General features: G+C 45.5%; 1 protein-coding gene across 2 annotated transcripts in view; it reads right to left on the bottom strand.

Annotated features, from left to right (window-relative positions):
- Positions 1 to 28: 28 nt before the first annotated feature.
- The window catches only part of LOC106579282 (transmembrane protein 150A), a 45,823-nt gene continuing 26,374 nt past the window's right edge, over positions 29 to 19,477 (bottom strand). For both annotated transcript variants that reach the window (XM_014159060.3, XM_014159061.3), the window contains 4 exons: positions 13,377 to 13,444; positions 11,290 to 11,417; positions 1,931 to 2,108; positions 29 to 1,706 (listed from right to left, as the gene is read on the bottom strand). In XM_014159060.3, coding sequence (XP_014014535.1) covers positions 1,459 to 1,706; positions 1,931 to 2,108; positions 11,290 to 11,417; positions 13,377 to 13,444 — 622 coding nt within the window. In that variant the 3' untranslated portion in view covers positions 29 to 1,458. The remainder of the gene's footprint in view (positions 1,707 to 1,930; positions 2,109 to 11,289; positions 11,418 to 13,376; positions 13,445 to 19,477) is intronic.

Here is a 19,477-nt window from a genome sequence, read left to right as displayed (position 1 = left end):
TATGTCTTTTCATCAGTCTCTATAAGAGTTAATTCTCAGAAAAGGGTTTTATTCTTTGCTGGTGCATTGATAATGCTCACCTTAAAGTAATAATCCACTCAAACTATCCTTTGGTATTTGTTTCATTAGTCCACTGTTGATACAGTCCCAAAATGTCTTGCATGTCAGAAATCAAGTTTTCAAGATATAGAACTTTCAAAACGCTAATTGTCATAGCCGGTGTGATACATTTTGTATCTCTACCTGCTTGAACAGCAATTGATCAGATTGGCATGAAACATTGAATCAATAGAACACAGCTCAGAGATTTAAAAAAAATAATATTCAAAATGGGTGAATCTTTCTTTTTAAGATACAAAAAGCACTTTGGAAAATTATGAATGACAAAAACAGGTTCTAGACGATAAATAGACAGATCTGTCTATAGTTGCATTAATACCTGAAAAATTTAACAGCATACATAAAATAACATGTTTGTATTAACATTTCTTATTCTTGTCATCAATTTGGTACAAGGATACACTTTCAAAGTGATTCATTTCTCTGGTTTGCTTTCTTTCCCACTGTAACACTTTCTCTGTATCAGATGACACTGCAACAAAACCATTGATCAGGGGGCCCTCTACTGGTTTCAATGCGTAACACACAACACCAAATCTAGGTTTTCAGACACCTTTCACATAGTCCCTCACAAAATGAAACAACAAGGGTCACTGCACCTGAACAGAACCTCCCTTTACCCTATTTGCTTTTATTTCATACAATACAACAATCAAACCTCTGATATAAAACAAATATCTCTGAGCACAGAAAACAACACTAGCTCTTTTGTTTGACTTTAATTTCCCTTTAAGGTCCTGTTAAAAGGCACTGAACAACAGCTGGTGATGTAACAGATTTTCCTGAGTAGAAACAATGTGATGCAGAGTTCAGTGCCTGAATGGCCAAACATAACACAGGTACTGACCCAGCCATATTCTGCTTAGTCATTAAAGATTTTTCAGGCACTCACTCAAGACATTGGATCTGATACACGGCAAGCGAACAAGTTCTCGTAATCAAGAGTGATTACATAATGATGAAAGAAAAGGACAGGGAAGGTGTGTGTGTGTGTGTGTGTGTGTGTGTGTGTGTGTGTGTGTGTGTGTGTGTGTGTGTGTGTGTGCGCGCGCCTACCTGTGTTCCTTCCAAAAGGCACTTGTAACATATGTTTTGCAATCCACCCTGTACTGTCTACTGCAACGCAGTACAAATATGGCAATAACATGATATTAGTCTTTGGTCAATGGCTAGAAAAGCTTTGGGTGCTTTAGCTATGTGCAATACCGAGCAGGTCCATTTGGAGAGTCTGTCGTCCTCATGCCCTTTGGTGGTCTATGATTGGTCAGGCATCCACTCTTCCCACTCCAACCCTGTTTGTGATTGGTCAGTGGGCACAGAAGCTTCCCTTTGATAGGCCTACAGCATTGCTATGCCATCTGGTTGGTAGTGGTGGTTGGGCCCTCCTGCCTCCTCAGCCTTGTGGTCACTGCTGGAAAAGCCCTGGACACCCCCTCTGGCCAGCACCATAAGGGTATCCCCGGACATGTCCCCAAACTCAAAGGCAAAGGTCCCAAAGAAGAGCATGATGATGATGCAGAACAGCCACTCAAAGATGGCGGAGGCGTGTTGCAGGGCAAAGCTCTCCTGGACAAAGAAGACACCGCCTGGGAGGGACAGAGGGTTAAGGAGAACAACAGCACCTATCTAGACAGAGGGACTACTGAGAGATTGCATGTGGAAACACACATGCGCACACACACACATACTTATATCAACAGCATGTATGCAAAATATGCCTTTATCCCGCAGGGGGCCATGTAACACATACGTACTTCCTTCATGTCTCTCTGACTCTCTCTTTTACAGTGACGACCAGTGTAAAGGATACTGAAGACCAGGGTGATGAAGGCTAGCAAGCTCATCCCCAGTCGAAGGTGGCCCATGTTATATTCTCTCTGGGTCTTCGCCAGCCGGTAGGTCAGGGCTGACTGCAGACACACAAACAGTATACTGGTGGGAAAAGCCACCCCTGCACCCACGTAGTGAAGCACTTTAGCATAATCCACCTGGAACACAAATAATTCAATGTTTATTTATGACACATAGATGGACGCACGCGTACTTCAAACGCACGTACGGACACAGAAGCGCACGCACGCACACACGCATGGGTGAGCATGACCCAACAACACTACATTCTTAGAAAAGAGGGTTCCAAAACAGTTCTTTCGACTGTCCCCATTGGAGAACCCCTTTTGGTTCCAGGGAGAATCATTTTGATGTGGAACGGGTTCTACATGAAAACCCAAAGGGTTCTGCCTGGAATCACAAGGGTTCTACCTGGAACCAAAAAGGGTTATTCAAAGGGTTCTCCTATGCGGAGAGTATAGTCACTGTTAACAGGGTGTTACTCTATCTGATACAAAAGGACTCGTTTCCAGGAAAAGTGAACAATGGAGGATCAGAATGACACTCTAAAACAGAGGAGCTTCAGTATAACCATACAAAAAGACAGCTGCAAGCAGCAATGAACAGGGTTCACAGGATGACAGAAAGGACACCAGATCAGTTGGATAAGAAAGCGAGCACTCTATCATGTCCGAACTATCTTCCTTTATGTGCCATTAGTGAAAGCATTACCATGTTTCTCTCTCAATACCACAAGGATGACACAAATGCTGCAAGTTGGTTATCTTTGAATGCAGCAGGTAATCATTCTTAAAGTCATTACTTAATCTATTGAGCTTCTATATTTTGAATGCAGAAACAATCTCAAAACCATTAAAGACTGATGTAATGAGTCTAAATACAACATATGGAGTGAATCTGACATATGGTTCATGAGAAGATGATTGCAGATGATTTTGAGCGTTAGCGTTACATATACAAAGGATGAGTTGTTAACAGTTTTTTAGATAGCAATATCAAATTCAGTGTGGTTCATCTGCGTGACGTCCATGATAGCGATAACAAGTTTCAAGTTGATAGGCCAATATGGAGCGGATTTACAGTGGTTTAAATGGACACATAAAATCAGTTTTTTCATTTGTCAATAACTCAGCCGTGTGCTAATATGCATCTGCTGATATATTGTGTGGCCATCTTTGAACGCATCAATATTATTTTCTCAAACTATTTAGCGACTATTGTGATTAGTCCAAAGACCAAATTTGCAGTGAATCTGACTTTTAGTCCATCAGAAGAATTTTTATGATTATTTTAAGCATTAGCGTTACATAGTCAAAAAAGTGAATTGTTAATAGTTTCCTTAATTTTTAAGATATCAATGTCAAACTTAACATGGTCCATCATGGCAATGACTTTGATGACCCTAAAAAGTTTGATGTTAGGCCTTGCTGAGTAGATTTACGTGGAGTAGATTTAACACGTAAAATCTGAATTCCTGATTTATCAATAACTCCGCCATCACTTAATCAATCCCTTAGCTTTTCTCAAACTAAGTTAAGAGTTAAGAGATGTACCATGGGCTACAAGATGGAGGAAAATCTATCCTGACAGACCTTATGAGTCCTTGAGGCAAATTTGTTCAGCATGAACAAAAGCACCTACATGCAAAGTTCAAGTCTCTAGGTCAAACAGGGTAACGAATATGAGGGTTTAAGTAAGACTACTTATAACAGCGCCATCTATAGGCCACTCTGTGCCATTATTTTTGACCAAGTTACTCATGGTCTCTAGTTTCTGTGTGCTAAATTAGAAAAAAGTGACCAATCTATGCTGTTGAAAGTTTGATACACACCCCTGTATTGACCTATGATAATCCTCTTTAGTATATTGATTACACAAATACAATAAGGTCAACTGTATGATAGGCTGAGGTGGTAGAGATGTTTACACTCTAAAATCACAGGGTGGGGAACCTGCACCAGGTCTAGAGTTCATGACCTTCTAGAGTTTTCTTTAGCTGGTGGACAGTCTGCCTTCACTAACCACCTGGAAAAAGATCTACAGTAGGGTTGTCCACATTTTTGTCACATGTGAGATACTTTACAGATTCTACAGTAACCTATGCCCAGTACCAAACAGACTCCTAGCTTATACTGTATGGCATTAAGAGTATCTAATCCTCTCAAATGTGCCTATGGCAGAAGGAGCTTGGAGTTGTTTCTCAACCGGATAACAGTCACTCTTGTAAAAGGATTCCTGCTATACATAAACTCCCGTGTGCGTGTATCCCATCCACAAACACTGGGTGATATGTTAAAAGTGCTGAAGTAGATCCTCACATCCACTATGGCTTTAGCCTTGTTAGCACTGTGACAAACGGTGGTGTTCAAAAATGTTAACCCTCATGGGTACGCACTGTCACCAAATAGTACACATGTACATGTACATACAGTCCTCGCCATATTTATTGGGACAGTGGAGCTAAAATATAAATGTTGTCTCTATACTCTAGCATTTTGGATTTGAGATCAAATGATAGTACAGAATGTCATCTTTTATTTTGGGGTATTTTCATACATATCTGTTGTCCGTATGTCTTCCTGAAACGTAAATGAATGGTGTCTGGAGGGATTTTCTTTTTAAATGAGCAGAGAAGATGTTTCTGAACACTTCTAAATTCATTGTGATGCTGCCAAGATGAAGACAATTCCTGAACGGATCATGAATAATGATGAGTATGAGAATTACAGAGGCTACAACAACAGATGATCCTCTCATTGGGGGGGTATCGTCTTTGTGCCTCTGTAACTTGCTCACTCGTCATTATTGATGATTCGGTCATGATTTTTCAGAATCATGGCAGCATCCAAATGAATGCCTTCTATACTCACAAAGTGACTCCAACATGACACCCAACATCTTTCACCATACAGTTAATATTGAGCAATAGCCAAAACACAGCCAAAACAAAAGGCAAACAAGTTTGAAGAGTCGCAAGACACCAAATACTAGACCAAATACTAAATGTTTGACTACTTCAATACGCTATAAGTGAATTTGTCAAAATACTTATGATTTCTTCAAATGGGGGGACTAGATACATAAAGTGCTTTCATGTCTAAATGGTTAAACAGATATGTAATGAAAAACCCTAAAATAAAAGATGACATTCTTTATTTTCGACTCATATTAATCATTTTTTCTAAAATCCAAAATGCTGAAGTATATAGACAAAATAAAAATGTTAGCTTTACTGTCCAAATGCATATGGTGAGGACTGTAATTTACACACCCTCACACTGTTCATTATATAAGCAAAGGGCTCCTCCATCATGGCCAGGGAGGAGAGTCTGCAGGCCAATCAGGACCCAGCAGAAAGAGGAGGGAAACACACACAACCAGGGCTGGTGGGACACAGAAGTGTGAAGACAAATATGAACACGCACCATACAGACACAGCACATTTTATAGGCACTGCCGGAAGGCTGGCCTCTGACCCCTCGTCCCAACCTGGCCCCCTATGGCTTGTAAACACACGTGGATTTCCCTGTTACGCCATCACACACCCACAGACACATGTATAACTCTGTAGTAATTGCGCAACAATTGGGACAGCAATTGTCCAAACTGGAGTCGTAGTGGCATATAAATGACACTGAATATATAAAATATTAAGATCACCCGCTCTTTTCATGACAAAGACTGACCAGCTGAATACACCCCAAGTGTGGTGAAAAGGTGTTGACTTCACAAACAAGTTTTTTTGAGAGCTGTCATTGCTGACCTGTCTGCACATGCCCACACAAAAATACTGTCACTTAAAGGTCCAATGTAACTGTTTTTATCTCAATATCAAATAATTATTTATTTTTACTATTTTCTACATTGTAGAATAATAGTGAAGACATCACAACTATGAAATAACACATATGGAATTATGCAGTAAAACCAAAAAGTAAAACCAATCTAAAAAATATTTTTGATTTTAGATTCTTCAAAGTAGCCACCCTTTGCCTTGATGACAGTTTTGCACACTCTTGGCATTCTCTCAACCAGCTTCATGAGGTAGTCACCTGGAATGCATTTAAACTAATATGTGTGCCGTGTTAAAGTTATTTCATGGAATTTCTTTCCTACTTAATGCATTTGTGCCAATCAGTTTTATTGTGACACGGTAGGGTTGGTATACAGAAGATAGCCCTGTTTGGTAAAAGACCAAGTCCATATTATGGCAAGAACAGCTCAAATAAGGAAATCCCCAACACTGTCGACCAGTCACTCTTCTATCCATCGCATTCAGCACATGTAAAAAACCTCAGAACCCTGGGAACAGAGTGTGATCAAAATAAACTCTCCTATCTAAATATGCATTTAGAATGTCTGTATTACTTCATGGCCACAAAAGGCAGACATTGTGGCTTAAAAGAAGGTACAGTAGTGTACACTGTCTGGCTATTGGCCAGTAGTTTGAGGAGCAAGAAAACTCCAGAAGACTATGTTCACTGCAATATATGCTCCCATGTTTGGTTGCCCTAACCACGTGGGATGGGCCTCTTTTTCCAAGGGATGGTCCTCTTCTTCTGGGCACTAGGCAGAATAAGGACAGCTCCCTCCCGTCACAAGAGCCAAGTCCTGAGATTGACCTTCAGAAGCCTACTGAGTGTAGGAACGCAGCAGCTTGCCAAAACCTCCTGTTTGCAAGACCTTACCAAAGGCCTTTCTAGAGGCCTGCCTAAAAATGATCAGGAGGGATGTGTTTGGAAGGCCTACAAAGAGATGATTGCCTGTGGGGGAGATTGAGATCAGATGCGTTGAAAGAACACACCAGGACAATGTGTTACTGAACGAGACCGCACCCACAGCCAGGCTGTGAAGTACCCAGAGTTCACAGAGCTAGAGCTGCAGGCATTATGGATCAGTGGTGGAAAAAGTACTACATTCTCATACTTGAGTAAAAGTAAATACCATAGTAGAAAATGACTCAAGTAAAAGTGAGTCACCCAGTAAAATACTACTTGAATAAAAGTCTAAACGTATTTGGTTTTAAATATACTTAACTATCAAAAGTAAAAGTATGAACAATTAAAAATTACTTATATTAAGCAAACCAGACGGCACAATGTTCTTGTTATATTTATTTATGGTTAGCCAGGGTCACAATCCAACACTCAGACATCGTTTAAAAACAAAGCATTTGTGTTTAGGGAGTCCGCCAGATCCAAGGCTGTAGGGATGTTCTCTTGTGCAAATTTGACCATTTTATGTACTGCTAAGCATACAGAAATGTAACGAGTACTTTTGGGTGTCAGGGAAAATGTATGGAGTAAAAAGTACATAATTTTCTTTAGGAATGTAGTGAAGTAAAAGTAAAAGTAGTCAAAAATATAAATAGTAAAGTAAAGTAAAGCATCAATATGGTTGCAGCGTCTTTATAAGGGCAATGAAGTGGCAGAGTGATGGAGGTGCAAACCATGAATAGGAATGAATGGAATTCCACATTATTTCAATTAATTGTTTAAGGACAAAATTATAAGTTTAAGTATTTTTTTGTTTTAGTGGGGACAGTAACAGAAATTAGCTCACATAATATAAATTAAAAGTATGCATTAAGGTGTCTGTAATAGAATATCATATTTTTTACATTAGTGGAGGAGTGCCAAGATTGAGGTGCAGTGGCTTCAAAACAGTGCCCCTCTCAGTCATCTAGTGTATACAGTGCCTTCAGAAAGTATTGAGACCCCTTGACTTTTTCCACAAATAGTTACGTTACAGCCTTAATCTAAAATTGATTTAAAAAAAAAATCCCTCATCAATCTAAACCACAATAACCCATTATAACAAAGCAAAACCAGGATTAGAAAAGTTTGCTAATTTATAAAAAATAAAAATAAAAAAAGACATTTACATATGTATTCAGACCCTTTACTCAGTACTTTGTTGAAGCACCTTTGGCAGCATTTACAGCCTTGAGTCTTTTTGGGTATGACACTACAAGCTTGGCACACCTGTATTGGGGAGTTTCTCCCATTCTTCTCTGCAGATCCTCTCAAGCTCTGTCAGGTTGGATGGGGAGTGTCGCTGCACAGCTATTTCAGGATCTCTCTAGAGATGTTTGATCAGGTTCAAGACCAGGCTCTGGCTGGGCCACTCAAGGACATTCAGAGACTTGTCCCGAAACAACTCCTGCGTTGTCTTGGCTGTGTGCTTAGGGTCGTTGTCCTGTTGGAAGGGTAACCTTCGCCCCAGTCTGAGGTCTTGAGCACTCTGAGGCAGATTTTCATCAAGGATCTCTCTGTACTTCGCTCCATTCATCTTTGCCTCGATCCTGACTAGTCTCCCAGTCCCTGCCGCTGAAAAACATCCCCACAGCATGATGCTGCCACCACCATGCTTCAACGTAGGGATGGTGCCAGGTTTCCTCCAGACTTGAACCTTGGCATTTGGCCAATCTTGGTTTCAACAGACCAGAGAATCTTGTTTCTCATGGTCTGAGAGTCCTTTGGGTGCCTTTTGTCAAACTCCAAGTGGGCTGTTGTGTGCCCTTTACTGAGGAGTGGCTTCCGTCTGGCCACTCTACCATAAAAGCCTTATTGGTGGAGTGCTGCAGAGATGGCTGTCCTTCTGAAAGGTTCTTCCATCTCCACAGAGGAACTCTGGAGCTCTGTCAGAGTGACCATCGGGTTCTTGGTCACCTCCCTGACCAAGGCCCTTCTCCCCCGATTGCTCAGTTTGGCTGGGCGGCCAGCTCTAGGAAGAGTCTTGGTGGTTCCAAACTTCTTCCATTTAGGAATGATGGAGGCCACTGTGTTCTTGGAAACCTTCAATGCTGCAGACATTTTTTGGTACCCTTTCCCAGATCTGTGCCTCGACACAATCCTGTCTCTGAGCTCTAAGGACAATTCCTTCAACCTCATGGCTTGGTTTTTGCTCTGACATGCACTGTCAACTGTGGGACCTTTTATAGACAGGTGTGTGCCTTTCCAAATCAATTCCAATCAATGTAATTTACCACAGGTGGATTCCAATTAACCTACCGTCCCACCTGGCCAACATCCAGTGAAATTGCAGAGCGCCAAATCCAAAAACAGAAATACTCATTATAAAAATTCATATAACATACAAGTGTTATACATCGGTTTAAAGATTAACTTCTTGTTAATCCAACCACGGTGTCAGAATTCAAAAAGGCTTTACGGCGAAAGCATACCATGCAATTATCTGAGAACAGCGCCCAGCAGACAAATCATTACAAACAGTTACCAGACAAGTAGGGAAGTTACAAAAGTCAGAAATAGCAATACAATGAATCATTTACCTTTGATGATCTTTGTATGGTTGCACTCACAAGACTCCCATTTACTCAATAAATGTTCGTTTTGTTCGATAAAGTCCCTCTTTATATCCAAAAACCTCCATTTTGTTCGCGCGTTTTGTTCAGTAATCCACAGGCTCAAAGACAGTAACAACAGACAGACGAAAAATCCTAAAAGTATCAGTAAAGTTCGTAGAAACATGTCAAATGATGTTTATAATCAATCCTCAGGTTGTTTTTAGTCATAATAATCAATAACATTTCAACCGGATAAAAGCTTCGTCAATATAAAATGAAAACAAGAAAGGCGTGCTCTCGGTCGCGCACATGAAAATCCTCTGGGACACTGCAGTGTCCACTCATTCAGACTGGACTTACTCCCTCATTTTTCAGAATTCAAGCCTGAAACTATTTCTAAAGACTGTTGACATCTAGTGGAAGCAATAGGAAGTGCAATTTGAGTCCTAAGTCAATGGATACTGTAATGGCATTCAATAGAAAACTACAAACATGAATAAATCCCACTTCCTGGATGGATTTTTCTCAGGTTTTCGCCTGCCATATCAGTTCTGTTATACTCACAGACATTATTTTAACAGTTTTGGAAACTTTAGAGTGTTTCATATCCAAATATACTAATTATGCATATACTAGCTTCTGGGCCTGAGTAGCAGGCAGTTTACTTTGGGCACGCTTTTCATCCGGAGGTGAAAATAGTGCCCCCTTCCCTAATTAAGTTAAGTTGTAGAAACATCTCTGAGCTCAATTTCGAGTCTCATAGCAAAGGGTCTGAATACTTAAGTAAAAAAGGTATTTCTGTTTTTTACTTGTAATAATTTGCAAAACATTCTAAAAACCTGTTTTCGCTTTGTCATTATGTGGTATTGTGTGTAGATTGCTGAGATAAAAAAAAAAAAAAATGTTTTGAATAAGGCTGAAATGTAACAAACTGTGGAAAAAATTGACCTCCCAAGTGATGCAGTGGTCTAAGGCTGTGCCACTAGAGATTCTGGGTTCGATTCCAGGCTCTGCGAGCTGAGACCAGGAGACCCATGGGGTGGCGCAAAATTGGCCCAGCGTTGTCTGGGTTTGGCTGGCCGGGATGTCCTTGTTCCATCGCGTACTAGTGACTCCTGTGGCGGGCTGGGTGCAGTGCACGCTGACACGGTCGCCAGGTGTATGGTGTTTCCTCCGACACATTGGTGCGGCTGGCTTCTGGGTTAAGTGGGCAAAATTTTTGGGGAAAAAGTCAAGGGGTCTGAATACTTTCTGAAGGCACTGTCTTTAAATATTTGGAAGATACTTGGTAGGAGGAACATTCATTTTCTCCTCCCATCTGTCATTCTACAATCAGTAAATCACAACTTGAAGGGGAATGATTTAGTGGTGCGCTTCGCACCAGAAAGATGGGCCTTGGTTTAAAGAAACAGAGGTCTACGGATATTTGACAGAATCAGTGTGATGTTGAAGAGAACGTTGTTTTCCTATGTTAGAGTGAGGGCAAGGAGACCTTGGTTTGCCATGGCACCCACCTACAAAACAGTGATCGCTCAGTGGTCTTTCAATTGCAGCTCATCAACCTGGACTTGGATTAGCTAGCTGTCAAAGTGGAATGTTTTCTACAGACTACAGAGCACCCAGAGAGGACAATTTCCCTGTTTTTGGGGACTTACTGGGAACATCAAACAACTAGCACGGCTTCAATAAAGTCATTGTGATTTACAATGCCCGGATGTAGTGAAAATCCCACAGGCTAAGATAGTGATCAGTTATTTTAAATTTATGTAATACTGTAGTGAAATCTTATGCAACCATACAAACAATGGACTTGCTGCCTTAGTTAAGAAATGTGGAGTTGCATCTTGTTACTTATGACCACACCAGTAGCCTACACAGCCTATACAGTGGTCAAACCTGAAAACAGGCCTCTAACAGTTGAGCACATTCCACCTTCATCCAACACTTCACAAGAGCCATTTAGTGACAGAGACGCTCCACTGTGGGAGTGACGTCAGTTCTGTTCTTACCTGGAAGTTGCCCACCATAATGAGTCCTGCAGCACAGATCCAGCCAGTGGAGAGGCCGGCCGTGTTAAGGACACAGTTCTGGTGCTTCTCTATGACGTGGGCATACCGCAGCAGCCCTATCAAAATCACTGAGGGAAGAGAAACAAAACAAACATTTTCATTTTCACCTATCTATCAAGCAGACAGAACCACTCATCTGATGACGGCTCACTATCAAATCTGCTAGAGCATGGAAGCAACAACAAACAACACTCTACATGTACCTCTTGCAGAGTAGGGAGTAGTACACTCTTGGATATTGAGTTGCAAGATGGAAAAGCAGATAGAATGTGCATAACACTATGCCAAGATGTGCCGTTTCTGCCGAGTTGTTAAGAACTGGAAACCACGTTGTGTGCAGATTCCTAATGGCTCTGTACCAAACTGGCCAGTGAAGACTTCCCTGCAGCCATACAGCACTTCCAAGAGCAGCAAACTGTTCTTGCAAAAATCCATTGGATGGAAATAGGTAGAGTTCACATCTGGTGTCCATCTCACCACCAAGCAAGTGTTTAGACGTGCGTGTCGTCAATACAGTGATAATACAGCAGATAATGCGATAAAAATCCCTGTTTGCTAGTGATTCTTTGGCAAATTCACCAGTTAGGACACAGTGAGGGATCTACTTTGTGGCCGGGGTTTCAGACGTTACCATTCTTCTCATCGCAACCCCACACCACGCGTCAGAGTTAAGTAAACGCTCTCACAGTGTGTGTGCTCAAACAAAAACGAACCATCCCTTTGTGGCTTTTGGTGGTGTGCTTTGTTCACGTGTTTGAGTACGTGATCGCTAGCACTTTGTGCTGCATTCAACCCCCAAGCAGTGCCTCTAACCGCTCCCCGACATAAGAGAGCCCTGTTCAAACAAACTGAACCATGGGGGGTATTAAATGCACTGTTTGATAAGACTGTTATGTAATAATCACTTCAAAACCTGTCCATTATAACTTTGTTCAAACTTCAAACTGGTAAGGGGAGAAACTCGTTTTGTATGGATCGACAGTACAAATGATACAATTGCAAATACTGAACATACACTGTAATGGATCCAGATACATGATATATCCATGATCATACTGTATGCCCTTTGGCAAACATTTTGGCACATAAATCAATCTGAAAAATGACCATTTGAACAGGGTACAATAAGCTAATCATAGGTTTTTTAGGTCCCCAATGCAGTCCTTATAGGGACAATTCCTTGACAGTTAAGGTTTCTGAGGTTGAATATTCCAAAAAGCCAAGACACTCTGCGTCCATGATTGGCTTTGAAGCACAAACAAAACAACCAAAATAGCTGGTTTCAAGAGGTTTTGGCAGAGAAACAGCACTGCTGTAATTGCCCATGATCGGGCTGTTGCGGTTAGTTCATGTGGCGTTGGAGTGGGGGACACACACAGAAGGTTCTCCTTTCAGTGGGTGGAGTAAAAGGGGTGGGGGGGGGCATGGGGGGGGGGGCATAGACTTCTGTTTGTGGAACAGAGACCTTGTTAGATTCACAGTCACAGCTGGAAAAACATCAACCTGGAGCTTTTGGTATTTTTGATATTTTATTAGGATCCCCATTAGCTGTTGCAAAAGCAGCAGCTACTCTTCCTGGAGTCCACACAAAACATGAAACATGACGAAATACAGAACATTAATAGACAAGAACAGCTCAAGGACAGAACTACATCAATTTGTTTTAAAAAGGCACACGTAGCCTACAAATCAATACATAAACACAAACTATCTAGCTTTAACAACTACATTTAGGGATGCCCAGTGAGACAAACTATTTTACTTTTACAGTGAACGAGGATGACAGAACTACAGACATCCCTGACAGTTACGTACAGTGGGTATGACTATGAGTGAGTGGATAGCTAACAGAGTAGTCATCGATCTGCATCGTAATCCAAACTCTAACAATTTGCCGCCATACAAATCATTTTATCTGGCCTCAGCGCCGTCAGTGCATTAACAATGACGACACCACAAGCTGATAATGGACCTATGATGCATCACTCTTCCTATTCAAAAGAAACATGAGTTTCACTGGTACATACCCATGAAGGATCCGGTACTGCAGATGAGGCTGAAGAAGCAACTCTCAGGGGGAAGGGTGCCACACTTACTGCAATGAAAACAGAGGGAGGGAGGGATCAGTTAGTGTCTGAACTCTGTGGTACTGAAATAGACCTGGCCATGTTTCCCTTGGCAGAGGCAACAGACCGACCTCATGTAGATGGGTAACATGGTGAGCAGATTCTTTGGAAGCCAAGTTCAACCACACAGCTGGAAATATTGGCTGCATTTCAGTACTCTCAGTAGTACAACTGATTCCTCCCTCCTTCTGTGTCACCCTTCCATGCAATAAATCCGCAAGTGAACAGCAAATCTGGTTTCCAAAAAACACACAACGCCTCTCCCCATGTGACCTACTTGTGGTGTGTATGTACTGACACGTATGTGTAACTGATAGATACACACACACACCACATGTTAATGTTTTTAAATGTATGTACATTTTAAAATCTTTAGTCTGTAATGTCTTTTCGTTAGGTGTCGGACTCCTGTAAGACTAGCTATCGCCATTGGGTTCGGCTAATAAGGATCCTAATGAATCAAATAAACTCTAATGAATCAAATCAAACTCTCAAACTCGTTCCTTCTCTTCTTTCCGTAGTCTGCACTTACAGTTGAAGTCAGAAGTTTACATACACCTTCGACAAATACATTTCAACTCAGTTTTTCACAATTCCTGACATTTAATCAGAGTAAGGATTCCCTGTTTTAGGTCAGTTAGGATGACCACTTTATTTTATGAATGTGAAATGTCAGAATAATAGTAGAGAGAATTATTTATTTCAGCTTTTATTTCTTTCATCACATTCCCGGGGGTCAGAAGTTTACATACACTCAATTAGTATTTGGTAGCATTGCCTTTAAATTGTTTAACTGGGTCAAACGTTTCGGGTTGCCGTCCACAAGCTTCCCACAATAAGTTGGGTGAATTTTGGCCCATTCCTCCTGACAAAGCTGGTGTAACTGAGTCAGGTTTGTAGGCCTTCTTGCTCGCACATGCTTTTTCAGTTCTGCCCACAAATTTTCTATAGGATTGAGGTCAGGGCTTTGTGATGGCCACTCCAATACCTTGACTTTGTTGTCCTTAAGCCATTTTGCCACAACTTTGGAAGTATGCTTGGGGTCATTGTCCATTTGGAAGACCCATTTGCGACCAAGCTTTAACTTCCTGACTGATGTCTTGAGATGTTGCTTCAATATATCCACATCATTTTCCTCCCTCATGATGCCATCTATTTTGTGAAGTGCACCAGTCCCTCCTGCAGCAAAGCACCCCCACAACATAATGCTGCCACCCCCGTGCTTCACGTTTGGGATGGTGTTCTTCGGCTTGCAAGCTTCCCCCTTTTTCCTCCAAATATAACAATGGACATTATGGCCAATCAGTTCTATTTTCGTTTCATCAGACCAGAGGAGATTTCTCCAAAATGTACGATCTTTGTCCCCATGAGCAGTTGCAAACCGTAGTCTGGCTTTTTTATGGCGGCGTCACAGTATCCACAGAAGGTGGCGCCCCTCCCTGGTCGGGCGGTGCTCGGCGGTCGTCGTCGCCGGCCTACTAGCTGCCACCGATCTATGTTTCTGTATCCTTTGGGATTTGTCTGTCATGGTCCGCACCTGTTCCTTGTTTGTCATTAAGAGGGCAGGTGGTAGTTTGCGCTGCCTTTGTATTCACAGCGTGCTTTTGATCAGTCATTGTGTATTGCCGGGCTGCCCCGTGCGTTTTCGTTTTTGGAGCGATTCTCCTTTTGGATGTTGTGCGCACCCTGCGTTTTTGGCTACCTTATTCAATGGTAGAATAAACTTCTGTGCTACCGGACCTCAGTCTCCTGCTCTTGACTCTGCCCCTTTCCTGCTACCTAAGCTAGACGTGACAGAATCCCGCACCACTATGATGGAGTCAGGAGGAGCAGAAGCGCCGTCCATGGCTGAGCAGGTGTCGCAACACGCCAGCCTCCTCCACCGCCTGGGCTCGGCTATGGACCAGGTGCTAGCCCAGTTGGAGAGCTGGGAGAGAGGTACTTCCCCAGCCAGACCAGCTCTGGTTTCTCATCCTGTGCCCCTACCGGCACCCACTGAAGCAGGCTCAAGTGGGATCAGGATTTCGCCTCCCAGAGAGTTCGATGGGACGGCCGCGGGGTGCAAGGGGTTTTTACTCCAATTAGAACTATACCTGGCGACCGTCCGCCACTCTCCCTCTGATGAAGAAAAGGTGAGCGTCCTCGTATCGTGTCTCATGGGTAGAGCCCTGGAATGGGCCAACGCAGTCTGGAATGGCCCAGACTCGGCTCGGGGCGACTACCCGGAGTTCGCCCGCCGCTTCCGGGCGGTATTCGATCATCCCCGGAGGGCAAGGCGGCTGGTGAGCGATTATTTCACTTGAGACAGGAGACGAGGAGCGCTCAAGACTTCGCCTTGGAATTCCGGACTCTCGCCGCAGGATCGGGGTGGAATGAGCAGGCGCTGATAGATCACTGCAGATGCAGTCTCCGAGAGGACGTCCGCCGGGAGCTGGCTTGTAGGGACAACACCACCACCCTAGACCAGCTGGTAGATCTGTCAATCAGGCTGGACAACCTGCTGGCTGCCCGGGGACGTTCCAGTCGGGGCCTGTTCGTTCCACCTCCCAACCCTCCTGCTCCACTGCCCATGGAGATAGGAGGGGCTGCTTCGAGGAGGACCGGAGGGGGGGGGCCTCTCCTGCACCCACTGTGGGCACAGAGGACACACTGCGGACCGGTGCTGGAGAGGTCCACCCGGGAGTTCGGATGGCAGGCAGAGCACTACATCGACCCCCCCAGGTGAGTCAGCACCAGCCACACCCAGAGCCCCCTGTCGACCACATGTACACCTCAGTTTGTTTTCCCGATTTTTCCCCTCACTTCCAGTATAAGGCACTAGTTGATTCAGGTGCAGCTGGGAGTTTTATGGACCGTGGGGTAGCCAAGAAGTTAGGGATTCCCCTGGTTCAGCTGGACCACCCCTTCCCCGTGCTCGCCCTAGATAGTCGACCGCTAGGGTCCGGCCAAGTGGGGGAGGTCACCGTGCCACTGGTCATGGTGACGTGGGGGGGCCATGAGGAGCGTATCAGCCTATTACTCATTGACTCCCCGGCTTTTCCGGTGGTACTGGGAATCCCCTGGCTAGGCACTCACAACCCTCAGATTTCGTGGAGGCAGAGGGCTCTTAAGGGGTGGTCGAGGGAGTGCTCAGGTAGGTGTATAGGAGTTTCCATCAGTGCGACCACGGTTCCCTCAGAATATGCCGATTTGGCTATCGCCTTCAGTAAAACGAAGGCGACTCAATTACCCCCTCATCGACGAGGGGATTGTGCGATAAACCTCCAGGCTGACGCGGCCCTTCCTAGGAGTCACGTGTATCCTCTGTCTCGGAGGAGACAGCGGCTATGGAGACATACGTCGCTGAGTCCTTGAGACAGGGATACATTCGGCCATCCAAGTCACCCGTCTCCTCGAGCTTCTTTTTTGTGAAGAAGGAGGAAGGTCTGCGCCCGTGCATTGACTATAGAGGTCTAAATTCTATCACGGTGGGTTTCAGTTACCCGCTACCTCTCATTGCTATGGCCGTGTAGTCATTTCACGGGGCGCGCTTCTTCACAAAACTAGATCTCAGGAGCGCGTATAACCTGGTGTGAATCCGAGACGGAGACGAGTGGAAAACCGCATTTAGTACCACATCTGGCCATTATGAGTACCTCGTCATGCCGTATGGGTTAAAAAATGCTCCCGCCGTCTTCCAATCCTTTGTGGACGAGGTTCTCAGAGACATGCTCGGGCAGGGTGTGGTGGTGTACATCGATGACATCTTGATCTACTCCGCCACACGCGCCGCGCATGTGGCTCTGGTGCGTAAAGTGCTTGGGTGGCTGCTGGAGCATAACCTATTCGTCAAGGCTGAAAAATGTGAGTTCTCCAAACGAGCTGTCTCTTTTCTGGGATATCGCATTTCCACCACTGGGCTGGTGATGGAATGTGACCGCGTTACGGTTGTGCGTAATTGGCCGACCCCAACCACGGTGAAGGTGGTGCAGCGGTTGTTGGGGTTTGCCAATTATTACCGGAGGTTTATCCGGGGTTTTGGCCAGGTGGCGGCTCCCATTACCTCACTGATGAAGGGGGGTCCGGTGCGGCTGCGGTGGTCGGCAGAGGCGGACGGAGCCTTCCGTCGTCTGAAGGCTCTGTTTACCGACGCTCCGGTGCTGGCGCATCCGGACCCCTCTTTGCCATTCATAGTGGAGGTGGACGCGTCCGAGGCTGGGGTAGGAGCGGTGCTGTCGCAGCGTTCAGGCGCTCCTCCGAAGCTTCGCCCCTGTGCATTCTTTTCTAAGAAGCTGAGCCCGGCGGAGCGCAACTATGATGTGGGGGACAGGGAGTTGTTAGCCGTGGTCAAGGCTTTGACAGTGTGGAGACATTGGCTTGAAGGGGCACGACACCCTTTTCTCATCTGGACTGACCACCGTAACCTGGAGTACATCCAGGCAGCGAGGAGACTTAACCCTCGTCAAGCCAGGTGGGCCATGTTCTTTATGAGGTTTCAATTTACCCTCTCATACGTTCTAGGTTCCCGGAACCGGAAGGCCGATGCACTGTCGCGTCTCTACGACACCGAGGAGCGGACCATTGATCATACTCCCCGCCTCCTGTCTGGTGGCACCGGTGGTATGGGAGGTGGATGCGGACATCGAGCGGGCGGGTCAGTCAGAACCCACTCCACCTCAATGTCCCGCGGGTCTGAAGTACGTTACGCTTGGTGTTCGCGATCGCCTGATCCGATGGTCCCACACTCTACGCTCCTCGGGTCATCCTGGGCTGGAACGGACAGTGCGGGGCCTGAAAAGAAAGTACTGGTGGCCCACCTTGGTTAAGGATGTTAGACACTATGTCTCTTCCTGTTCGGTGTGCGCCTAGTGTAAGGCTCCTAGGCACCTGCCTCGAGGGAAACTACAGCCCCTCCCCGTTCCACAGCGACCTTGGTCCTACCTCTCGGTGGATTTCCTCACGGATCTCCCGCCGTCTCAGGGGAACACCACGATCCTGGTCGTTGTGGATCGGTTCTCGAAGTCCTGCCGTCTGCTCCCTTTGCCCGGTCTTCCTACGGCCCTACAGACCGCGGAGGCCCTATTTACACATGTCTTCCGGCACTACGGGGTGCCCGAGGACATCGTATCTGATCGGGGTCCCCAGTTCACATCCAGGGTGTGGAGGTCGTTTATGGAGAGGCTGGGGTCTCGGTCAGCCTGACCTCGGGTTTTCACCCGAGAGTAATGGGCAGGTGGAACGCATTAACCGGGATGTGGGCAGGTTTCTGCGGTCATATTGCCAGGACCGGCCAGGGGAGTGGGTGAGGTTCGTGCCATGGGCCGAGATGGCACAGAACTCTCTGCGCCACTCCTCTACTAACCTGTCACCTTTCCAGGTTGTGTTAGGGTATCAGCCGGTCCTGGTGCCATGGCATCAGAGCCAGACGGAAGCTCCTGCGGTGGAGGAATGGGTACAGCGCTCGAAAGAGACCTGGAGCGGGCGGTAGAACGGCACAAGGAGAGCGCTGACCGCCGCCGCAGTGAGGCCCCCGTGTTTAACCCGGGGGACAGTCTGGCTCTCGACCCGGAACCTGCCCCTCCGCCTGCCCTGCCGGAAGCTGGGTCCGCGATTTGTGGGGCCGTTCAAAGTCCTGAGGAGAATAAACGAGGTGTGTTATAGGTTACAACTTCCTTCATATTACCGTATTAACCCCTTGTTTCATGTGTCTCTCCTCAGGCCGGTGGTAGCTGGTCCGCTGCAGGACGCTGAGGTGCGGCAGGTCCCTCTGCCCCCCCTGGACATCGGGGGGTCCCGGCGTACACAGTCCGGGCCATCCTGGACTCCCGACGTCGGGTAGGGGGCCTGCAGTACCTCGTGGACTGGGAGGGGTACGGCCCGGAGGAGAGGTGCTGGGTCCCGGTGGGGGACGTTCTGGATCCAGCCCTGCGGCAGCCCTCCGGCGGCGGTGCGCTGCGGGAGCCGCGCGTGGGGGGGGGGGGGTACTGTCACAGTATCCACTGAAGGTGGCGCCGGTCAGGCGG

This window comes from Salmo salar, chromosome 19 (assembly GCF_965601325.2).
Source record: "Salmo salar chromosome 19, fSalSal1, whole genome shotgun sequence".
In the NCBI taxonomy this organism is placed as follows: Eukaryota; Metazoa; Chordata; class Actinopteri; order Salmoniformes; family Salmonidae; genus Salmo; species Salmo salar.
Note: the sequence above shows the minus strand (reverse complement) of the source record. Positions and strands in the feature narration are given on the sequence as shown.